This window comes from Molothrus ater, chromosome 3, assembly GCF_012460135.2.
Source record: "Molothrus ater isolate BHLD 08-10-18 breed brown headed cowbird chromosome 3, BPBGC_Mater_1.1, whole genome shotgun sequence".
Classification (NCBI taxonomy): Eukaryota; Metazoa; Chordata; class Aves; order Passeriformes; family Icteridae; genus Molothrus; species Molothrus ater.
Genome location: NC_050480.2, coordinates 108,071,789 through 108,089,942, shown reverse-complemented (window position 1 = coordinate 108,089,942; position 18,154 = coordinate 108,071,789). Strand labels below are relative to the sequence as shown.

The window sequence follows — 18,154 nt, the reverse complement described above, 5'->3', positions numbered from 1 at the left end:
GGCTGCTGGCTGGTGAGCTTTGCCTGCCTGCTGGTACCTTACAGACTACAATTAAAGTGAGATGTTGACAGACAAGGCTCCTCAGGAGGAAACAGAGTCTGTGGTGTACTTTCTGAATGCTCAGCTACACATGGCAGATCTCCAACAATCATTTACTGAGAGCCTTGAATCAACAACTGCACTTCCACCAAGTAAAAGGCTGTCTCACTTTTAACCCCTTTGTCGATCTGACTCCTGGAAACTGTATCTCAAGAGCTGTAATCAGCTGTTCCTCCAGATGTTGCCTGGATAAGTATAGCAAAAACCAGCTAAAGAACCTATCAATACTAGAAAGCTACAGTTAAAAAAATAAGTATTCTTACATAGGAAGTTGAAAATAGTTCTACTGGAAATCTTATTTATGTAAAGAGGTATAAATGCGGACTTCACCCACTCACTCATATTTTCACAAAATAGGAGTGAGTTTTTTCACAAAAACTTCAAGGAAAAGCAAGGCAAAACTGCCTCAATAATACAAGCAATCATCTACAACATTTTAGTGGTTACTTACAAAATCATCAACAACTGAAGAATATTTATGAAAAAACTACCCAAAAAATTGTAAAGAGATAAATTTTATCTCTTTCCAACATTGCCACTTGTTCACTTTGGGGGCCACACATTTCACATTTGGCATTGTCTTCCTCTGAACTATAAACTAGGGCCAAAAACTGTAAAAGCTCTCATGAGCTACCCTGGGAATATAGGAAAATAAAGCAATGAAGAAGTATTAATCATGATTACATATACATAATGCATCAATTATAATCATGTTTTGGTTATGTATCTCCATGTTGTAAAACATACACTGTAGAAATCTTGTTTGCCACCTTGTGTATACAGTACCTTCTCTCTAATGAATGGAGAGACACACCAAACTGCACAGAACCTAAAGTGGTGAATACTGCCAGCTTTAGCAAAGAATTAACTGCCCTTATAGAGACAGATACACATTCCAGAGCAACTGAATTCAACAGACCTGAAACTTCTGGAATATCCAAACCTGCAGTTATCAGATTATTATAAAGTTACCAATCTATTAAAGTCATGAGAACTTCAAGCCTTATTGACTAAAGCCTTTTGATCTCCGTGTTTACTGCATCTGGATTACATAGATTATTACATGAATTCTTATAAACGAATATTTAATCTTTTGGAGTTGAGTCAAAAGGAAAATGAAGGTGTACTCCTGGCCCAGCCTTGTAACTTCCTGAGTGGTAACTGCCACAGCCAGGTTAGATTTCTTAAAGAAATAAAGAAAAGAAGTGAAAGAGAAAGATGGTAATTCAAGCCATTCCAGGCAGAACAAGAAGGGAACACAAGATGTTTCACAGTGTAGGACAGCAGGTGCAGCCTGCCTGGGATTTATGACTGTAGTTAACTGCCATTACCCTTATATTAAGAAGTTTAGAGTAATAATAATAGTTAAATATCAAAAGCAAAGCAATATTTCATCGTATTTAAACATAGGGCTCCTAGATAAGCAGAAAAGTGCCAAGATCATGGTCACAAACAAGTTTAATCACTGTGATTGTACAGTACAAATATGCAGGTAAGTATCAGAGATCAATGAGATCTCTCAGTTCTCGAGGGCATTTCTGGTCTGCTGCAACTCAAGGACTGCAAGGATACATTACTCATTACCAAGGCCTAATTTCAACTCTTACTACCCCCTCATTCCTGCCTGGCACAAGTGGTCCATCACCAAACAGGACAAAGCACATCTCTTTAAATTAGCTGTATGTAACTCAGCCACAATTCCTCACTAAATCCTGGAAATCCTAACTCAGAGATTCTGAAATGGGTGCTGTGTAATCTGTCTTGCAAACTTCTAACACTCAAGACCAAGGCTAATGATAAGACAGATTTAAAATCATGAACTTAAATTACTGAAGTTCCAGAAACTTCACAAAAGCAATAAAACAGCAGGTAAGTTTTATAAATTCAACTTCTTTTAGGACTACTTTTCACTTCTAAGAAAACACTTGGATTTCTTCATATGTTGTAGAAAGACAAATGTATTTCTGCCTGGGTCTGTTCAGCTTGCTCTCAGCATGACTTTGATCAGCAACTCCCACTGATCTTCAACCCCTTCTTACAGAGTGCTTGCAGGATTAAACTCCTGGGATCATAAAAACTCTCTCCTTAATAACTCACCTTTGAGTTATTAAGGAGAGTTTGAGGGGAAAAAAGAACACAGAAATATGCACGACACAAAACAAAGAACAAAGTCCAGTTGTAGTCCAGTCCGTGACATTTTTTTTTCCCTCCATGAAGACATTTGCAGGATGCAGCAGCACCTGCTGGAGGGTTTAAAATATCAGAAGTAAAACAAGGAGTAAGAGCATAAGGTGAGTATTATTTAAAAATAAATACAGTTCATGTGGGTTTCTTTACTGTGAGTTATCCAAGTTCTTCTTTCCTCTGCCACCCTCCAAGAGCAACGAAAGTGATCATTAGGTGTCCAGTGAAATGGGAATTCTCTCCTGCACAGAAGTGAGAGGGAAGAGGTTGTATGAGGCAGGAGAGCAAAAAAAAGGTCTCAGCACAACTAAAGCCCTCTGAGTAACAGTCCCACCCTAAAGCCATGAGAATGCAAGATTACAAAACAGAGATCACCAATCTGATCCATTCCCTAAATTCCTCTGCTCCCAAATCTATAAGGTGTTGAGTTAATGTGGGAGTTAGTAACATAATACTTTCTGCTGCTAATTCTGTAATCCAGGTTGTGTCACTGACCATCTGGACCCACGTGAGCCATTGGTAATCCTGGTCACCAGCTCTGCAGAAACACAAAAACCACAAGCAGTAAAGTTCATAAAAGGACAAAGAACATGAGCAATAGAACTCCTCACTTTCAAGAGAAGCTTGGTTTTTACTTTATGACTGAATTTCTGATTTTACTTCAACTTTATTATTTTTAAAGGAAGACATACCAGAATCAACAAGTCCAGTTAGCATACTTAGACACAAGTTAAAATTTTGTTAGTGTTCAGCACCTGGAATAAGCAGATCACTGATTCTTTCTACAGTCCAGTGGACACCAACAAGCACCTCAAAGTACATCATAGAAAATGATGGAAATAATTACATCAAAAGGAGATGAAGATGGTCTTTTATACAGTCCAGTTATCAGAGCTCCCCACAATAGATTTGTCTGTTTAGACAGCAAGGCTGATATTTAACTACATTTAGAAGCCCACAAATGGACATCAAAACTGAGCCTAGGAACCCAGATCACTGCCTGGTTCACTCTGCAGAGACACATTGAGCTCAGTTCAGCAGCCCAAACACACAGAGACATTTACTGGTATTTAAGTTGTTTGCTTAGAGCAACTTGATTTATCTGAAGGATAAGGGCAATGACACACTCAGACTGCTGAAGCTACTACTGAAACTTCAGCAGTTTACCCTGAAACCCCAACAGAAATCAGCTCCTCCACCTTGCACTTATTTTAAAAATGACAAGCAGAAGACTGACTGACTTGTAAAGAAATTCCTGCATTGCTAGAGTCAGTTATCCCTCTCCTCCAGAATAGAAGAGAAGGGTGGAAAGAACAAAGAGTGACAAGAATATCAGATCCCTAAAGAGAGCACCTCACATATTCTCAGAGATTAAGAATCAGAGGCAAAACCCCACATGACACTATTTAGTACAGATTCTGAAGACTTCTACCTGGGTACACCTTTATTGAAGCAATAAATTGCACATACTCTAGACATTCCATAATATTGTAAACTTCAACTCATCCATCAGTGCCACAAGTAGCTTCAGTGGTTCCCTGTTTAGAAATAGCAACCTGCTTTTATAGGAATTTCTCTGGTCATTTCCAGTTGGATATTCCTCTAGTTTTAATGGTTTAATAAAAGAGTCCTTCAGTTTTATTTTTCTCAATGAAGATACTTGCACAATTGAAGCAAAGAGCCTGTAAATCATTCCTCATAACCTGAAGAAATTAAGGCCCTTCAGTTGCTTGCTCTAAAGTATCTTTTTCCAGACAAAGAGATGCAAAAAAAATCTTGAATGGTTAAAACACTCAGAGTTCTTGGAAACAGCTGAACTTGAAACTGAATGATGGTAAACAAAGTTTACTGTCCCTCAGTTTCTGAGGGATCTTTGCATCCCAGAGGATCAGACCCTTCATTTACACTGAAGCGCACTCAATGCAAAATCATGAAGGTTCCTGGCCATTCAGGATGTTGGTTTTACAAAAAACAAAAAACAAAAAAAAATCCAAACCCTCACAAAAAACAAAAAAACCAAAAAACAACAACAACAAAAAAAAAAAAACCAAAAAAACAGAAAACCAACAACAACAACAAAAATAAAACCAAAAAACCAAGTTTTTTCCTTCATAAATATTCAAAATTTTCAAAGCTTTGCGACATGTAGTTCAAGGACATCATCAAAACTACACTGCGGACTCTAGGAGACAGACTGGTCATGGTTTACAGATATACTACAAGGGACTTGCAATAAATTCATACCACTTTGTTTTCACTCCTGGCTGCACTCAACACCTGGAGGAAATCAACCACAAACTCCTGCACCATTTCCAGCCTCAGCTTTTGGCAGCACCTCATCTCTACACAGTTCATCAACATCCATCTAATCCTCTATCCACTGCCAATCTTGCACTAAACAGCGCGAGGACAAGACTTTATCCCACATTATGTTCCTTTATCTGTATTCTATTTGTACTGCAGTAAGAAAAACAAACACACCAAAGAATTATTTCAGAAGACAGTGGTTTGGAAAATGTTCAGGATGACACATTTTACACAGGAGTCAGCACACCCTTGAAGCAGGCATCCAGAAATCCATCTGTTGTTCTGCTGAACTGACCTGGATTCTGCAGTCTTGAGGGGCTGGTTCACGAATCCAGGACCCCACTGTAGTAAGGGTGATTCACATTCACCCAGATTTCCTTGCCTGCTGGCTGCATAAAAGGCATATTTAAAGCCAACACACCCATAAATTTCACTCTGCATATGACAGACATTTCTCCACTTGGAACCAGCCAAACAATAGAAAACCACTTTGCACAGGACACTTAATTCTCATGTTATCAACAGCTTTTAGTTGTTAAAAATACCAGGAGTCACTGTCAACATACATTTGAAAAACTGCTTTACCTGCTGCAGCACCTAATTGTTCCCAATTTTGATGTTTCAAAGCCCTTTATTTTTGGTATTCTACAGTTCATTTTGTAAAACTTTACTTGATTTGGTCTTTAAGTCCATGTTTAGAAATTGCATTGGAATACCTAAGAGCCTAAGAAATACCAACATTTTATCTGCCTAACTGCTCCAAGAAAAACATTTTTGTTTGCCTTTAAAATCTGGCATAATTTCAACAGCCTTGTTTACCTCTGAAACTAAGTACCCTTGAAAAGCTCAGCAACCCAGCTTCAAGCCTGTTTGCAGTGGAGGCTCTGGTAACTGAAATAAAGAAGGCAGAGACACTACAGTCCTCTGTATCACCCTGTCATACAGCCTTAGGGATCTCCTTCCACATATTTTGAGAAACAGAAAGGTTAAGAGCCCTTTTTCTTTATAGCCTCCATACACAAGCAATACTTTGGATAAAATGGGCACTAAAAGCTTAAGGTCTAATAAAGTTTAACAGCTGTTACTTACCCAGCTCTTTTTATGGTTTCATGAAACGTCTATTTTTTTTCATCTCAATTTTATGAAGATGCATCAAAACACAGTAAATTACAAGTTAAATGACAGATTAAAAAAACTACTGAGCAAAAATGGAAAAATGGTGGCAGAGGTCTCCATCACATGGATAAAATTGAGAATAAAACTGGACATACAGGAAATAGTTCTTGTTCAGGAAAATATGCAATACAGGGCAGGTACATTTTCCACTATGCCCATGTTGCTCCAAGCCCCTTCTAACCTGACCTTGAACACCTCCAGGGATGGGGCACCCACAACTTCTCTGGACAACCTGTGCCAGGGCCTCACCACCCTCACAGGGAAGACTTTTTTTCCTGATATCCAATTAAACTTGCTCTCTTTCAGTTTGAAGCCATTCCCCCTTGTCTTGTCACTCCGTGGTCTTGTAAAAAGTCCCTCTCCATCTTTCTTGTAGGCACCCTTCAGGTGATGGAAGGCCAGAGTTAGGTCACCCCTAAGCCTTCTCTTCTCCAGGTTAAACAATCCAAATTAAATTAGTCCAAGTTTAACCGCAAATTTAATTAATCCATATAAATTCAGTTGCCTCACCTCTACAACACTGCCAACTAGAGGGCATGGTTTCTCATCTAAGTGTTGTACTAAACCTAGCAACCCCTGAGAATATTTTGAAGTTGCCTGCTCTTTTCTTCTGGCATTGACCAATGTTTTTTGAGCTGCAAATGCTCAACTGTACTCCAGCACTAAATCTGGACAGCTCTGGCAGCATCCAGTGCTTAGAACTGCCTCCTCTAAAGGCAAACATGGGCTAAAATACAACAGAGAAATCAAGGTGAAGAAAGGCAAACATCTCAGTAGTGCTCAGTTTTACTCCTCTTAATGTCAGTATACATGTAACTCAGCCATTTCTTGTAGGCAAACACTGTAAATGGAACCAAGAGCTGTATTAAACACATTAGATAGATATTGGCCAGACCAGCTCAGAGTTCAGAGCTGCTGTGGTGTGCTGCCTGTATGATGTGTCAAACTGGGCACAACACATTAGGCTGGGCTTGTGAATAAGTGAACACTGCAAATGGTTTTCAAAGCATGTGGGCAAGGGTAAACAAGAGATTACTCACACCTTTCAGGACTGAATAGCTGAGTGAGTATGCTACAAAAGTAGGCTGGCAAAAGAGCCTCAGTGCTTAAAAGTTGCCTGCAACTGCACATAAAGTTTTTAAAAAGAACTCAATTGTAACTTAATGAAATTGGTCAAAATATTGCACCTTGTCTGTTATACATTCCCTGGAGCTCTAGTTCACTCTGTGTAAAAAATATTTTTAAGGCAATACAACAAAGTCATTTATAAAGGACGTATCCCTCCTCCACATGATCAGCTGCCATGTGCATATTCACAAAGCTGAATTTGTGTAATCAAAAAGAGACTCAGAGGAAAAAAAACCCAGAAGGACCTTGACTTGAACTTGACACATAACCCCTGAGTAGCTGGAGATGTTTTTTTCCTTCTTTTACAGGCCTGTGTTTTGCCACACCTGCTACATTCCATAAATCAAGGTGAATCAGGGGTGTGTCACTTTATTCAGCCTATTGTACCACATTTTAGAGCCACTCCACAGCTGGCACACACACGTAGCAAAACCTGCTTAACTCATACATATGTGAAAGCCATCAGGAAGAAACAAGCTGAAATCTACACTGCAGAATAAACATCTAGCAGGGTATACAGAATGAAATTCAGATCCACTTCAATCAGTTATGAAGCTATAAGCATGTCTTTTTCTCAGTTTTTAGGATGAAATTTAAAATAGTGATGATTTGTGCTCTGTGCTATTAAAGGATGCTTCATTCCTCTATTTACATAGAGCTGGTCTCATGGTTTGTCAGCCCCAGTAACTTAACAGGTTTTGCAGAATTACTAATCCCTTCTCATAATAAAAGGAAACCATGGGAATGTAAACTATTTGCCTTAATTTATGTAGCAAACTTACACCAGGACCCAAAATAAATCTCAACTCATTGTAGTACACTCTGCTGCAGTGGCACTCAGAGTACATTCAGCAACACCTGACTATTTCCTGACTGTATTCTGAGTTTTAGGGTAAACAATTTTTTTTTTTTTTTTTCCCACAAGAGACCACAAAAAGGCAATGTGCGTGAAAGAATACGAACATCCAATTTACAGAGCTGTGTGACCAAAAGGGAGACGGAGTCATGGAGGAGTCATGGTGACAAGCAGCACGGCCTCGAAAAGGTGACAGCCTGGGGCTGCCGGGCACCTGCAAAGGAGGCAGGAGGCAAATTATGGGCGTGCTGGGAAAACACCGGGGCACTCCCAAGGACGTGTCCCATCGCAGCCTCACCTCACGGTGCCCTTCTACAGCAATGGGAAGCGCAGCAAACAGCCCCAAAGTGAGCTGTGCATCCCGCGCCGGGGGTACAACACATCCCTGACAAACCCCTGAGCTCCCTGGAAACACCGCGTTGCTCTCCTTGGGAGGGTTCATGCCACAGCCCCCATGGCTCCCCTCAGCTCTGCCCCTTCATCCCGGTGGGTGGCAGCAGGAGCAGGGCAGTGACTGTCCCCTGTGCTGGGCACTGCTGGGGTCACCTCCAGGGCTGTGCCCAGTTCTGGGCCCCTCAGTTCAGGAAGGACATTGAGGGGCTGGAGCGTGTGCAGGGAAGGGAACGGAGCTGGGGAAGGCTCTGGAGCACAGGCCTGAGGAGGAGCAGCTGAGGGAGCTGGGAAAGGGGCTCAGCCTGGAGAAAAGGAGGCTCGGGGGATATTCTGGCTCTGCACAACTCCTGACAGGAGGAGACAGCCAGGTGGGGGTCGGGCTCTGCTCCCAGGGAACAGGGACAGGACGGTCATAGTGTCAAGCTGCACCACGGGAGGTTTTTAGTTGGACCTTAAGAATAATTTCTTCACAAAAAGGGTACTCCAACAGTTAGACATTAGAATGGGCTGCCGGGCAAGCGGTGGAGTCACTGTCCCTGGAGGTGTTCAAGGAAAGACTGGACGCGGCACTGAGAGGCATGGTCTAGTTGACAAAGTGGTCGCCGGCCATAGGTTGAGGTCGACAATCTCAGAGCTCTTTTCCATCTAATTGACTCTGTGACACTTCAGTCACAGAAATTCCCCGCTGCTCCCATAGCGCGCGTACTTCCCCCCCCCCCCCCCCCGGCCCCTCTCACTTCCCGCTCCCCCCCCCCGCCGTTCATCCCAGCGCCACGCCCCTCACGCCGCAGCCAATCGGATCTCCCGCCAGCGGGCCCTCAGCCAATCACAGCGGGCGGAGGCCGCGCTCACCGACGGGCTCCCGCGCCCCCCCTCAAGGCCCGTCAGTTGCCGGTTGGGGCTGTGCGGGCGGCGGGTGCGCAGGCGCTGAACCCCCGTCCCCGCTGCCCCCGGTCACCTCCGGTACCGCCCGCGCGTCCCGGCCCGAGCAGAGCCAGAGCTCTGCGGGACCTCACGGCGGGGCCCCGGCGGGGACCGGGGTGTCCCGCGGCGGGAGGCTGTGGGGACGGTGAGCCCGGTCCGAGTGCGGATGAGGGACAGGCGCGGGGGAACCCGACCCGGAGCGCCCGGTTGGTCGGCGGTGCTGCGTGTGCGCGCTTTGCAGGCAGAATAACCTCCGTTCTGACCCAGCCGAGCCACTCCAAAACCTGGTCGGGAGGTCCGGGAGCAGGTGGACTGGTGTTGGTGGTATTTCACAGCTGGCTTGCTTTGCTGGGTTTGCCTGGGGCAGAGTTAATTTTTGGTTAGAACGTGCCACTCGTGTATAAAAACAGCAGTGCTGAGCAGCTGCGGAGCATTTCCAAGGGAACGCCGCGGGTTTGCCTCTTACTGCGCTGTGGAAAACTCTGGTTCTGCTTTCTAAAGCACCTGACAACATCGAAGGGGTGATCTCGCCGCTGCGTTGCGCTTCCCATTTCTTTTCTCCTTTTCTTCTTTAAAAGGCGTGTGTCCTCCAAGTCCTCGGTGCTAAGAGCTGCCTTAGTGCTGTTTTTTGACAATCCTTGTAACTTTTGTATCTTCTGCAGACAATTTAACTGTTGGAGACCGGGGCAGGGGGTGGCTTCCCGTGCTTTGAATTCCCGTCACTGCTAAAGCTACAGCTAACATTAAAGCTCCTTACGCCTTTAAAATAACCCTGCTGTTTTAAGGAGCTTGCGGGAAGGACTGATGTTAAAAATGTTGGGAAGGCAGCTGCTGTGCCTCCTAGAATCACAGTTTGTCTGCACATAAAGGAAGATAAAGGATAAAAGAAATAGAAAGGGAAAAATTGCTGGAATGGGGCTCTTCTTGAGAAGCAAATAAACTGCCTAACAACATTGCAGAAGGTTTTGTGAAACCTGGAGCTTCGTTTCCTCTTTTAAAGACAGAGCATCGTTCTGTAGCTTCCTAAATAAAGTGCTTAAGTCACACATAATACATTAAGAGAGGGTCAAAGCTTACAGATTGTACCTGGCACTCATAACCATTAATTCCTTGCTGAGAAATACTTACCTCATAGCTAAGGTTATTAATTTTGGGTTTTTTTATAGAGAGAAAAGTGTGGTGTAAGAAGGACAGGTTTAAATGCTGTTATGGTAGATGTAGAGCAGCTTAGAAGGAAAGGAGAAGTTACTCCTGACAGTTCTGTGTATGGAATGAGCAATGAGTAAATGTGACTGTTGAAAGGCTGAAAAGTCTTCCAGCAACTCTAGAGGGTGGAAACTGTAAGGAAAAGTGAGATGAAAAAGGAAAACTACAATTATAGTAGGAAAAAGGCTTCTGACATTAACAGTGATGTGTAATAAGAATTTAGGGCTGCAGAGGACTCTTAAATGTGGGTCTGGAGCTGTTCAAGTCCTTGTGCCTGTGCTTGGAAAAATACTGATTTTCTGTCTTGGAATGTAGAATTGGAATAGGACACACACAACAATGGAGTAACTGATCAAAAGAAAACAATTCTTCCTTTCATTTAGTCTTCAGTGGAAAAAAATCTCGCTGCACATTTATTTTAATATATGAAAAACTGATAATTTGTGAGAAACCTCTGCAGTCAGTAGGGAAATCCACTGCTGAATCGAGTGGTTGTTTAGACTGGGTGTTTTGAAATTACCCTCTGGAAGGAAGATGTCTATAATGTATAGCTAGTTAAACTGGTCACAGTAGAATTGTTTTGGTTACATCCTTGTCTGTTTAAATTTTTCAGGTGCATCTGATTACCTGCTGGAAGCACTTCAAAGTCTCCACAATGAGCTCGATGTTGATGTTGTTTTTTGCTGGAATCCTCCTCTGTTGCGCTCGCTCAGCTGGTGACTCGGTACCCAAGTTGCTCCTCGTGTCCTTTGATGGCTTCAGGGCTGACTACTTGGAAACCTACAAACTTCCTCACCTCCAGGAATTCATTGAGGATGGTGTGCTTGTAAAAGAAGTCAAGAATGCTTTCATCACCAAGACCTTCCCAAACCATTACACCATAGTGACAGGTTTATATGAGGAAAGCCATGGCATTGTGGCTAATGACATGTACGATGCTGATGCCAAGAAATATTTTTCACAGTTCAACGATTCAGATCCCTTCTGGTGGAATGATGCAGTTCCAATTTGGGTAACAAACCAACAGCAGGGAAAGGGAGCAAGTGCTGCTGCAATGTGGCCCGGTAGTGATGTAAAAATCAACAACACAACCCCTCATTTCTTTATGAAGTACAACTTCTCTGTGAAGTTTGAGGAGCGAGTGGAGAGAATTGTGGAGTGGCTGAACAGCTCTGACCCAGTGGTCAATTTTGCTGTGCTCTACTGGGAAGAACCAGATGCGAGTGGGCACAAGTATGGCCCAAGCGACACCCAGAACATGCACAGAGTGTTGGAAGAAGTGGATAAACACGTTGGTTTCCTTATGAACAAGCTGAAGGCATCGGGCCTGTGGGACACTGTAAATGTCATAATAACAAGTGACCATGGAATGGCCTCCTGCTCTGCAGAGAGGCTGATTGTCCTGGACAAATGCCTCGGGCGCAATAACTACACCCTGATAGACAGGACTCCTGTTGCTGCAGTGCTGCCAAGGCAGAGTATGTTTGGGTTTGGCTATTTTTTAAGGCATATACTGAGAATTAAACCTTGATCTTGCCTCTAAAAAGTACACAGTATGCTAGGCTGTTCTCATCTTTTGCAAAACCTATGGAGTTCATGTTGCAAAACTTTTGCATAAGGAGTAAGCTAAAGAATGATGGCTTATTTTTATTTGGAAGTTTGTTTTGACAATCAGTGGGACAAGGAGAGTTTTTTGTCAAATTGCTGTGGCTGATAAGGATAACCCTGGTACAGGTGGTTGAGAAAGTAGGTAGGTACTTAGTTTGCCTGCTCTGTTGATGCTCACTTCAGTCTGTGCAGCTGTGATTCACAGTGAGCATGAAATAAACCCATGTGTTTATTCAGAATAAAAAATGTCATTGTGTAAGTTTCCAAGTAAAAATCTAGTCTCCCAACTTTGATTGTTTTACCACTTCTGTTTTTGGGAGTGAAACCTAAGATTTTGTACCATGAATTCCATTTTTGTGTCTTGGAGTTGTCCCCAGCAGGCATGTCTGAAATCATGACATTGCTGGCCTCTCTGTGGTCAGACTAATGAACAAAGTGATTCCTACAGTAAAAACAAAACAAAAAAAAATTACTGCATTGGGTAAAATATTGTCTACTTGAGGGGGTGATTGCTTTCTCTTGATTTCTCTGCTTGAATTTTGCCCTTCAAGCCCAGATGGTAAGTTGAGTTGTAGGTCCAAACCCACATCTGGGAGGAGTCTGATTTAAAATGAAAGCAAATTTTGAAATTCACGTCAACCGTTGCAGCATTTCATAAGGGACACCGAAAAATTCCTTTTCTATGTGTTTTTTAAAAATTATTAATTATTTTGAAGTAATGGATCTTAGGTTTAATGACAGATTAATTGTAGTAAACAGGAGTTAATTTCCATCTGTTTCACACGCAATATTTTCCTTGGCAGACAAAGAAGATGTGTATAACTTACTCAAAAATTGCAACAGTCACATGAAGGTTTACCTGAAAGAAGAAATTCCAGACAGATTCCATTATCGCCATCACAAGAGAATCCAGCCCATAATCCTGGTTGCAGATGAAGGCTGGACAATCGTACAGAACGAGTCCCTTTCCAAGTGTAAGTGTGTGTTCCTCTGTGGTTTGTGTGGGTAAACTGCCTTGTTTTACTCCAGCCAGCTGCAGGGTGGTTCTCATTTAGTGAGGGGAGTCCTGACACTGTGCAGGTTTAGGAATAATGCAGCATTTTCTAGAACGTTCTCAGCCTGAGCCTGGAGTGTTTAACAGATGGGGAGGAGATGGGGAACATTCTGTTGGCTGAAACACTTTGACATGTTCGACTTAATAGCCTGAGTTATCTTAGGCAGGTTAGCAGTCTGTCTCAAGCTTTCCCTGGAGTGTGGTTTGACTTTTTATTGTATATAAAATACATATGTAGGGGTGCACAAATCAAAGCATGCAACACACAACATTTAATATTACAGTACATGTTCTAGGGAATGAAAATAAATGGCAGGAAATACTAAAAATAGTAGGAACCCAGCAGCATGTTTGAAAGACAAAACTCAACAGGTGTCAGTTCTCAGTGTCTTGCTATGCTGTGCACTTTCTTCCTGCTAGAATGTCAAATTACACACACATATATATGGTTTTTTGTGTGTGTGTATATGTAGGTGTATATATTTCCAGGTGTTCCATATGCAGGGTTTTTTTTGGCAGACAACAGGCATGGATAATTTATAGAAAAAAATGCAACAGTCACATGAAAGTGTATCTCAAAGAAGAAATTCCAGATAGATTTCCTTGTTTTAATAGTATGAAAATTCAACCTGTAATTCTGGTTGCAGAAGAAGGCTCAGAGTGTGTGTGTGTGTATATGTGTGTTCAGAAAGTGATTAGACAGATTCTTGGTAGGAAAATCCATTAACAGAAATTAAATACAGAAGTACCAACTTCTGGGAAGTTTCTGAGCAGCCAACAGCTCACCTGGTTCGTAAGGTCAGGGATATCCCTCCTGGATACTTCCCTGTATGACTGCTGTTAGGCACAGGGTGTTGAGTGGTGTGAAATCCTGGTTGCACTCAGTTTAGCTGATTTTACTGTCTGCCCTTTGCAGAATTAAGTTCAGGTTTTTTCAGTATTTGTACAGAAGTACTACTGTTTAATACAGGATGCGTTTATATTTTAATTTCCCCACGGATTTGCTACAATTATCTTCAATTTGGCAACATGTAGCACAGGTGTTCTCTGATCAGAGTTCTCTTTTTCTTGTTTCTGCTTAGATTCAATTCATGTACTTAAAAATAGTTAGTAAGTGAATATTTATAAGGAACAACATTGTATCAGTTGAAGTAAATCTCTTTTCAAATCAGTTTTATTTGTGAAGGCTTCCCAGAATCAGGCAGGGGAGGTTTTAGCCTAAAAGCCTGTTTAAGGTTGTCTTCATGGACAAAGTGGCAGCCATGAGTCAAAACAAACAAGATGTGGTAACAAACAGAATGGTGGAAAACATTAAAAAGGGCTAGAGAGGAAGCTCAGTGAAGCGGTGAGTGTGACATAATAGTTGGAATCTGGATGTTTTGCATCAGAAGCTTCAGGGATGCACCCAAGGAAACAGTTCTCAGGGATATCCCTCCACTGTTACTAAGAAATGGACTCAAATGCAGTCACTCAAATACTGTGCTGTGAGAGACTTCTGGCACCTTGGACAGGTTTTTCAGGAATGCTGTTAGGAAATTTGACAATGGCTGCTCTTCAGCTGCTTATAGTCTTCAAAACCTACCAGATGTCCAAGTTCTCCTGACCTTATAGCCACAAAGGTTTTGCTGTGTGCCTGCCAGAGGCACAGTGATCCTTTGTCTTTTGATTTTGACTCTCTGGGTGTCCCTTCAGCTGAAGTACTTTATCTGATAAGCATGAATTGAGGGTATTTCATATGCTCAAACTGAGCACTATCAAGGGAAAGGTGCCTGATTTTTAATAAGTAATTAAAATGTCCACTCTGCAAGGAGAGATGACTTTCCAAAATCTGAGGAGTAAAAAATTTGCATTCTATCTACTGACTCATTGTGGAATGGCAACCTCCCTTTCAACTTTGGCATGAAGAATAGCAAGGGGAACACTGGAAGTGTTAAGCACTGAAAGGAAAAGAGATTAATAGGAGTGAGAACCATGTAGAAAGGCCAGTATGGGAAAAGACTTGTGGGGTTTGGGAGAAGAGGGAAGAAACTCTGCCTTCCTTCTGCGGTTGATCCAACAGCTGCTTTTCTGTTGAGCATTAACCTTTGGTGAGCACGCGTGCTTTGGGGGTGGGGGAGATGGGGCAGGGGAGCAGTGGCTGTGACAGTGACTGTGTGCTCTGCCCCCCTGCAGTGGGGGACCACGGCTATGACAACGCCCTGCCCAGCATGCACCCGTTCCTGGCCGCGCGCGGTCCGGCCTTCCGGCGCGGCTCCAGCCACGGCAGCCTGGCCAACGTGGACATCTACCCCATGATGTGCCACGTGCTGGGGCTGGCCCCGCGGCCCCACAACGGCACCTTCGCCAACACCAAGTGCCTGCTGGCTGACCAGTGGTGCATCAGCGTGCCCGAGGCCATTGGGATCATCATCGGGGTTTTCATGGTACTGAGCACTTTCACCTGCATCATCATCATCTCCAAGAACAGAGTGGCTCCCTCCCGGCCCTTTGCCCGGCTCCAGTTACAGAGCGATGACGACGATCCTTTGATTGGATAGCGCAGAGGGAGCCTCCCCTCACTTCCTGCCTTGGGATTTCAGGAGAACAGTTTCAATTTGCACTGGATGGCATTCTTTGTTTATGCACTTTATCTGTGTAAAATACTGTACAGCCAGACCCTGCTGATTTGTGTGACTAGTGTAATATAAAAATATTTTCACAACCAGACGGTGAACAGGTGGCTTTTTACTGGAAGAGATGCTTAACAAAATAAGGATGCTTAGTTTTTCATTCAAGTCTCTGAACACTTTCAGAAGGAGACTCCAGAGTGTGACTAGCCAGAATAGACAAAGTGAATTTTAATATTTGTAAATGATAATTGCTTTTTTGTATTAAATTAATATTGACTACTTTTAGTGTTCTTGCAGCTGTGTTGGAAAGAAAAACTTTATTGAGAGTTAGGAGTTAGTTTTGTTTAGAGAGTATATGCTGATGTGTCCTTAAATTTGGGGAAAGAGAAGATCTGAGACTTCTGTTTCTACCCTAAGTCAGCAATGTAGTAAGAAATTTCTGAGAAAGAAAATAGAAGTAAGTGATTAAAGAACTGGTGCATATCTCTTGTATTTGAGCAATAAACTATGTGGTTCAGCACTTACAAGCCTGGACACATGGCTCTGGCATTCCTGGATATGTGTCTCTGGATGACTTCGATCCACAGGTCCAGCTGGTATGGCACCACTGCCTTATCTCAAGAAAGTCAGTTTAACCTGGGACTCAGTTACATCAGCTGTAGTGTAAAATCACTGCTCCTGCACCCTATCAGAAATTTCTCAGGAGTAAATTCTGCTGAAGGTCGTCTTGAGATAAAGGTGGTTCTGCCCTGGGTACCAGCTCATAATTGTCTCTTGAAGGCTGTTGTGCCAAAAAGCAACAACTGAAAGTTTGATATGCATGTCATCAAGCAAGGATTTCAAACTTGTATTTTAAACCCAGGAAATTAAGAGGAGGAAGTTAGCAGATCTTAATTTAAAAATAAATTCTCTATAATGCTTGAGGTACATAGATGCAAATTCCTGCTGAAGACCAGAGCTAACTGTTCTCTTAATTGAAACTCTTGATTCTTTGCTAATGGTCATCTAGTAACCTGCTATAAAAAAATAGTTTGATTGAGAAAGCCTTAAATGATACCTTATCTTTCAGTGAGATAATATTGTTATTGCTAACCCAAAAAGAGAACTACAGTTATCAGGTCCTTCTCCTACAAGTCTGATGGCTTTAAAAAACAAAGTGACAGAGATACCTGGTAGCAAGGGGGTTTCTCTTTCACAACTTCAGATTCATTGCAGTTTGGTGTTGGCCACAGCCTTTTAGTGATCCAACAGGGAGGGAGCAAGAACTTTGGAGGGAAGGAGTTACTTTGAACTGCCCACTGGAAAAAATAAACTTGAGTTTTACAAATATGTGGAAGTTGTAGTAATGTGTGTCTTCCTCTCTAGGGATTCCATTGTACTTGATTAAAAACACAATCTAAAATCTAACCACTTCTGCCTTTTTTTTTTATATAACTACTAATTATTACTTACTAATGCTTTACTCTGAATTGATCTGAATTTGAAAGAGTTCAGCTGAATTGGAAAAGGCTCAGGCCCCTTGAAATATCTGTGCTGTTACTGACAGGGTACTGGATTTTAGCCTGTTGATATTCTAGAGCAGTAGCTGGACTGAACACAGAGTCACTTCCTCATCCTGTCATATTTAAATTAATTAATTACATGCACCAAGAGGTCAGGTTAATGAGTAACTACAAAGGGAATGTGCTGCAGGGAATGTGTCTAAGCCTAGAACCTAGGCTTAGACATGCTGTAAAAGGGAGGATGCTTGAATTCCTGTGTTGGAGAGAGTTTTGTTACGTTCTGGTAATTCTGCTAATCCTAATTGGGATCCTCAGAGGGTCACTCAGAGAATTACTGGAGATGCTTTGCATTACCTGCGTTTGGAAAGGTTTGACTGACTTTACCTTTCTGGCAAACATCCTCTCCTCTACCTGTGAGTTTGGGGTTCTTTTCTAGAAGCTAAAACTGATTAGGACAGTATTTTCTCCACTGTGTTCCTTCCCCCCAGCAGCTGTCACACAGAGAGTGGCTGATGTGCTCTCAGTTCCTCTGTGCATCCAGGCAGGTGGCAAAGCTACCAGCAAGGCTTTGGTGACCAGAGCTGTAAATGCTGACTGAAGGAGGATGGCAGAACTCTGACCTGAAATAGGAATGTTGTTGCAGCTGGGGAAATCAAGGTCTAAATGCATTTCTACTCCTGGCACTAAGGCAGCCCCTTCTGATGAGAACTGCTACAGGCACTGAGCTGCTGTGAAACCAGCAAGTGGCTGTGTCTAGTAGAAATCCTGATCACCCTCTGGCCTTCCTCCCTTTAGCAGGAAGATGAGACAGTGCTCCTGTGGAAAGGGTTTAAAGAGGAAGTTTCAGTGTGAAGTAAGATAAACTATATTCCAGTTGCACTGTTGATTATTTTCATTTTCAAAGATGTGGTGTGGTCTGTAAAGGTGCTGAGTGTTCTTCCTGGCACAAAGGGTTTCACAGTAGCTCTTGTACATCCACTTTCATACAGATCATGAACAAATCTAGAAAAAGCATCTTTCTGTCTTTAAGACATGCAATTGATTATTTAAGGATGATTATTTTTAACAACAGAGACTTAAACATGACAAAACATTTCCACTGCCTCAT

The 18,154-nt window shown here is 42.5% G+C and overlaps 1 protein-coding gene across 3 annotated transcripts; it reads left to right on the top strand.

The window, feature by feature from the left end:
* Nucleotides 1-9,086: 9,086 nt before the first annotated feature.
* Nucleotides 9,087-16,951, top strand: ENPP4 (ectonucleotide pyrophosphatase/phosphodiesterase 4). 3 transcript variants are annotated; one of them, XM_036380899.2, is made up of 4 exons: nt 9,087-9,212; nt 10,887-11,751; nt 12,685-12,855; nt 15,108-16,951. In XM_036380899.2, exons 2-4 carry the CDS (start codon nt 10,929-10,931, stop codon nt 15,470-15,472), a joined length of 1,359 nt encoding a protein of 452 aa, XP_036236792.1. In that variant the 5' UTR covers nt 9,087-9,212; nt 10,887-10,928; the 3' UTR covers nt 15,473-16,951. The 3 variants fall into 3 exon arrangements, with proteins under 3 accessions (XP_036236792.1, XP_036236794.1, XP_036236793.1); XM_036380901.2 differs by having other exon boundaries at nt 9,102-9,273; XM_036380900.1 differs by lacking the exon at nt 9,087-9,212 and adding an exon at nt 9,237-9,374.
* Nucleotides 16,952-18,154: the final 1,203 nt, after the last annotated feature.

Coding starts and splice junctions, on each gene's coding strand:
- ENPP4 (XM_036380899.2), top strand. CDS start 10,929: ATGAGCTCGATGTTGATGTTGTTTTTTGCTGGAATCCTCCTCTGTTGC. Junction 11,752..12,684: donor TGCAGTGCTGCCAAGGCAGA/GTATGTTTGGGT, acceptor TTTCCTTGGCAG/ACAAAGAAGATGTGTATAAC. Junction 12,856..15,107: donor GAACGAGTCCCTTTCCAAGT/GTAAGTGTGTGT, acceptor GCCCCCCTGCAG/TGGGGGACCACGGCTATGAC.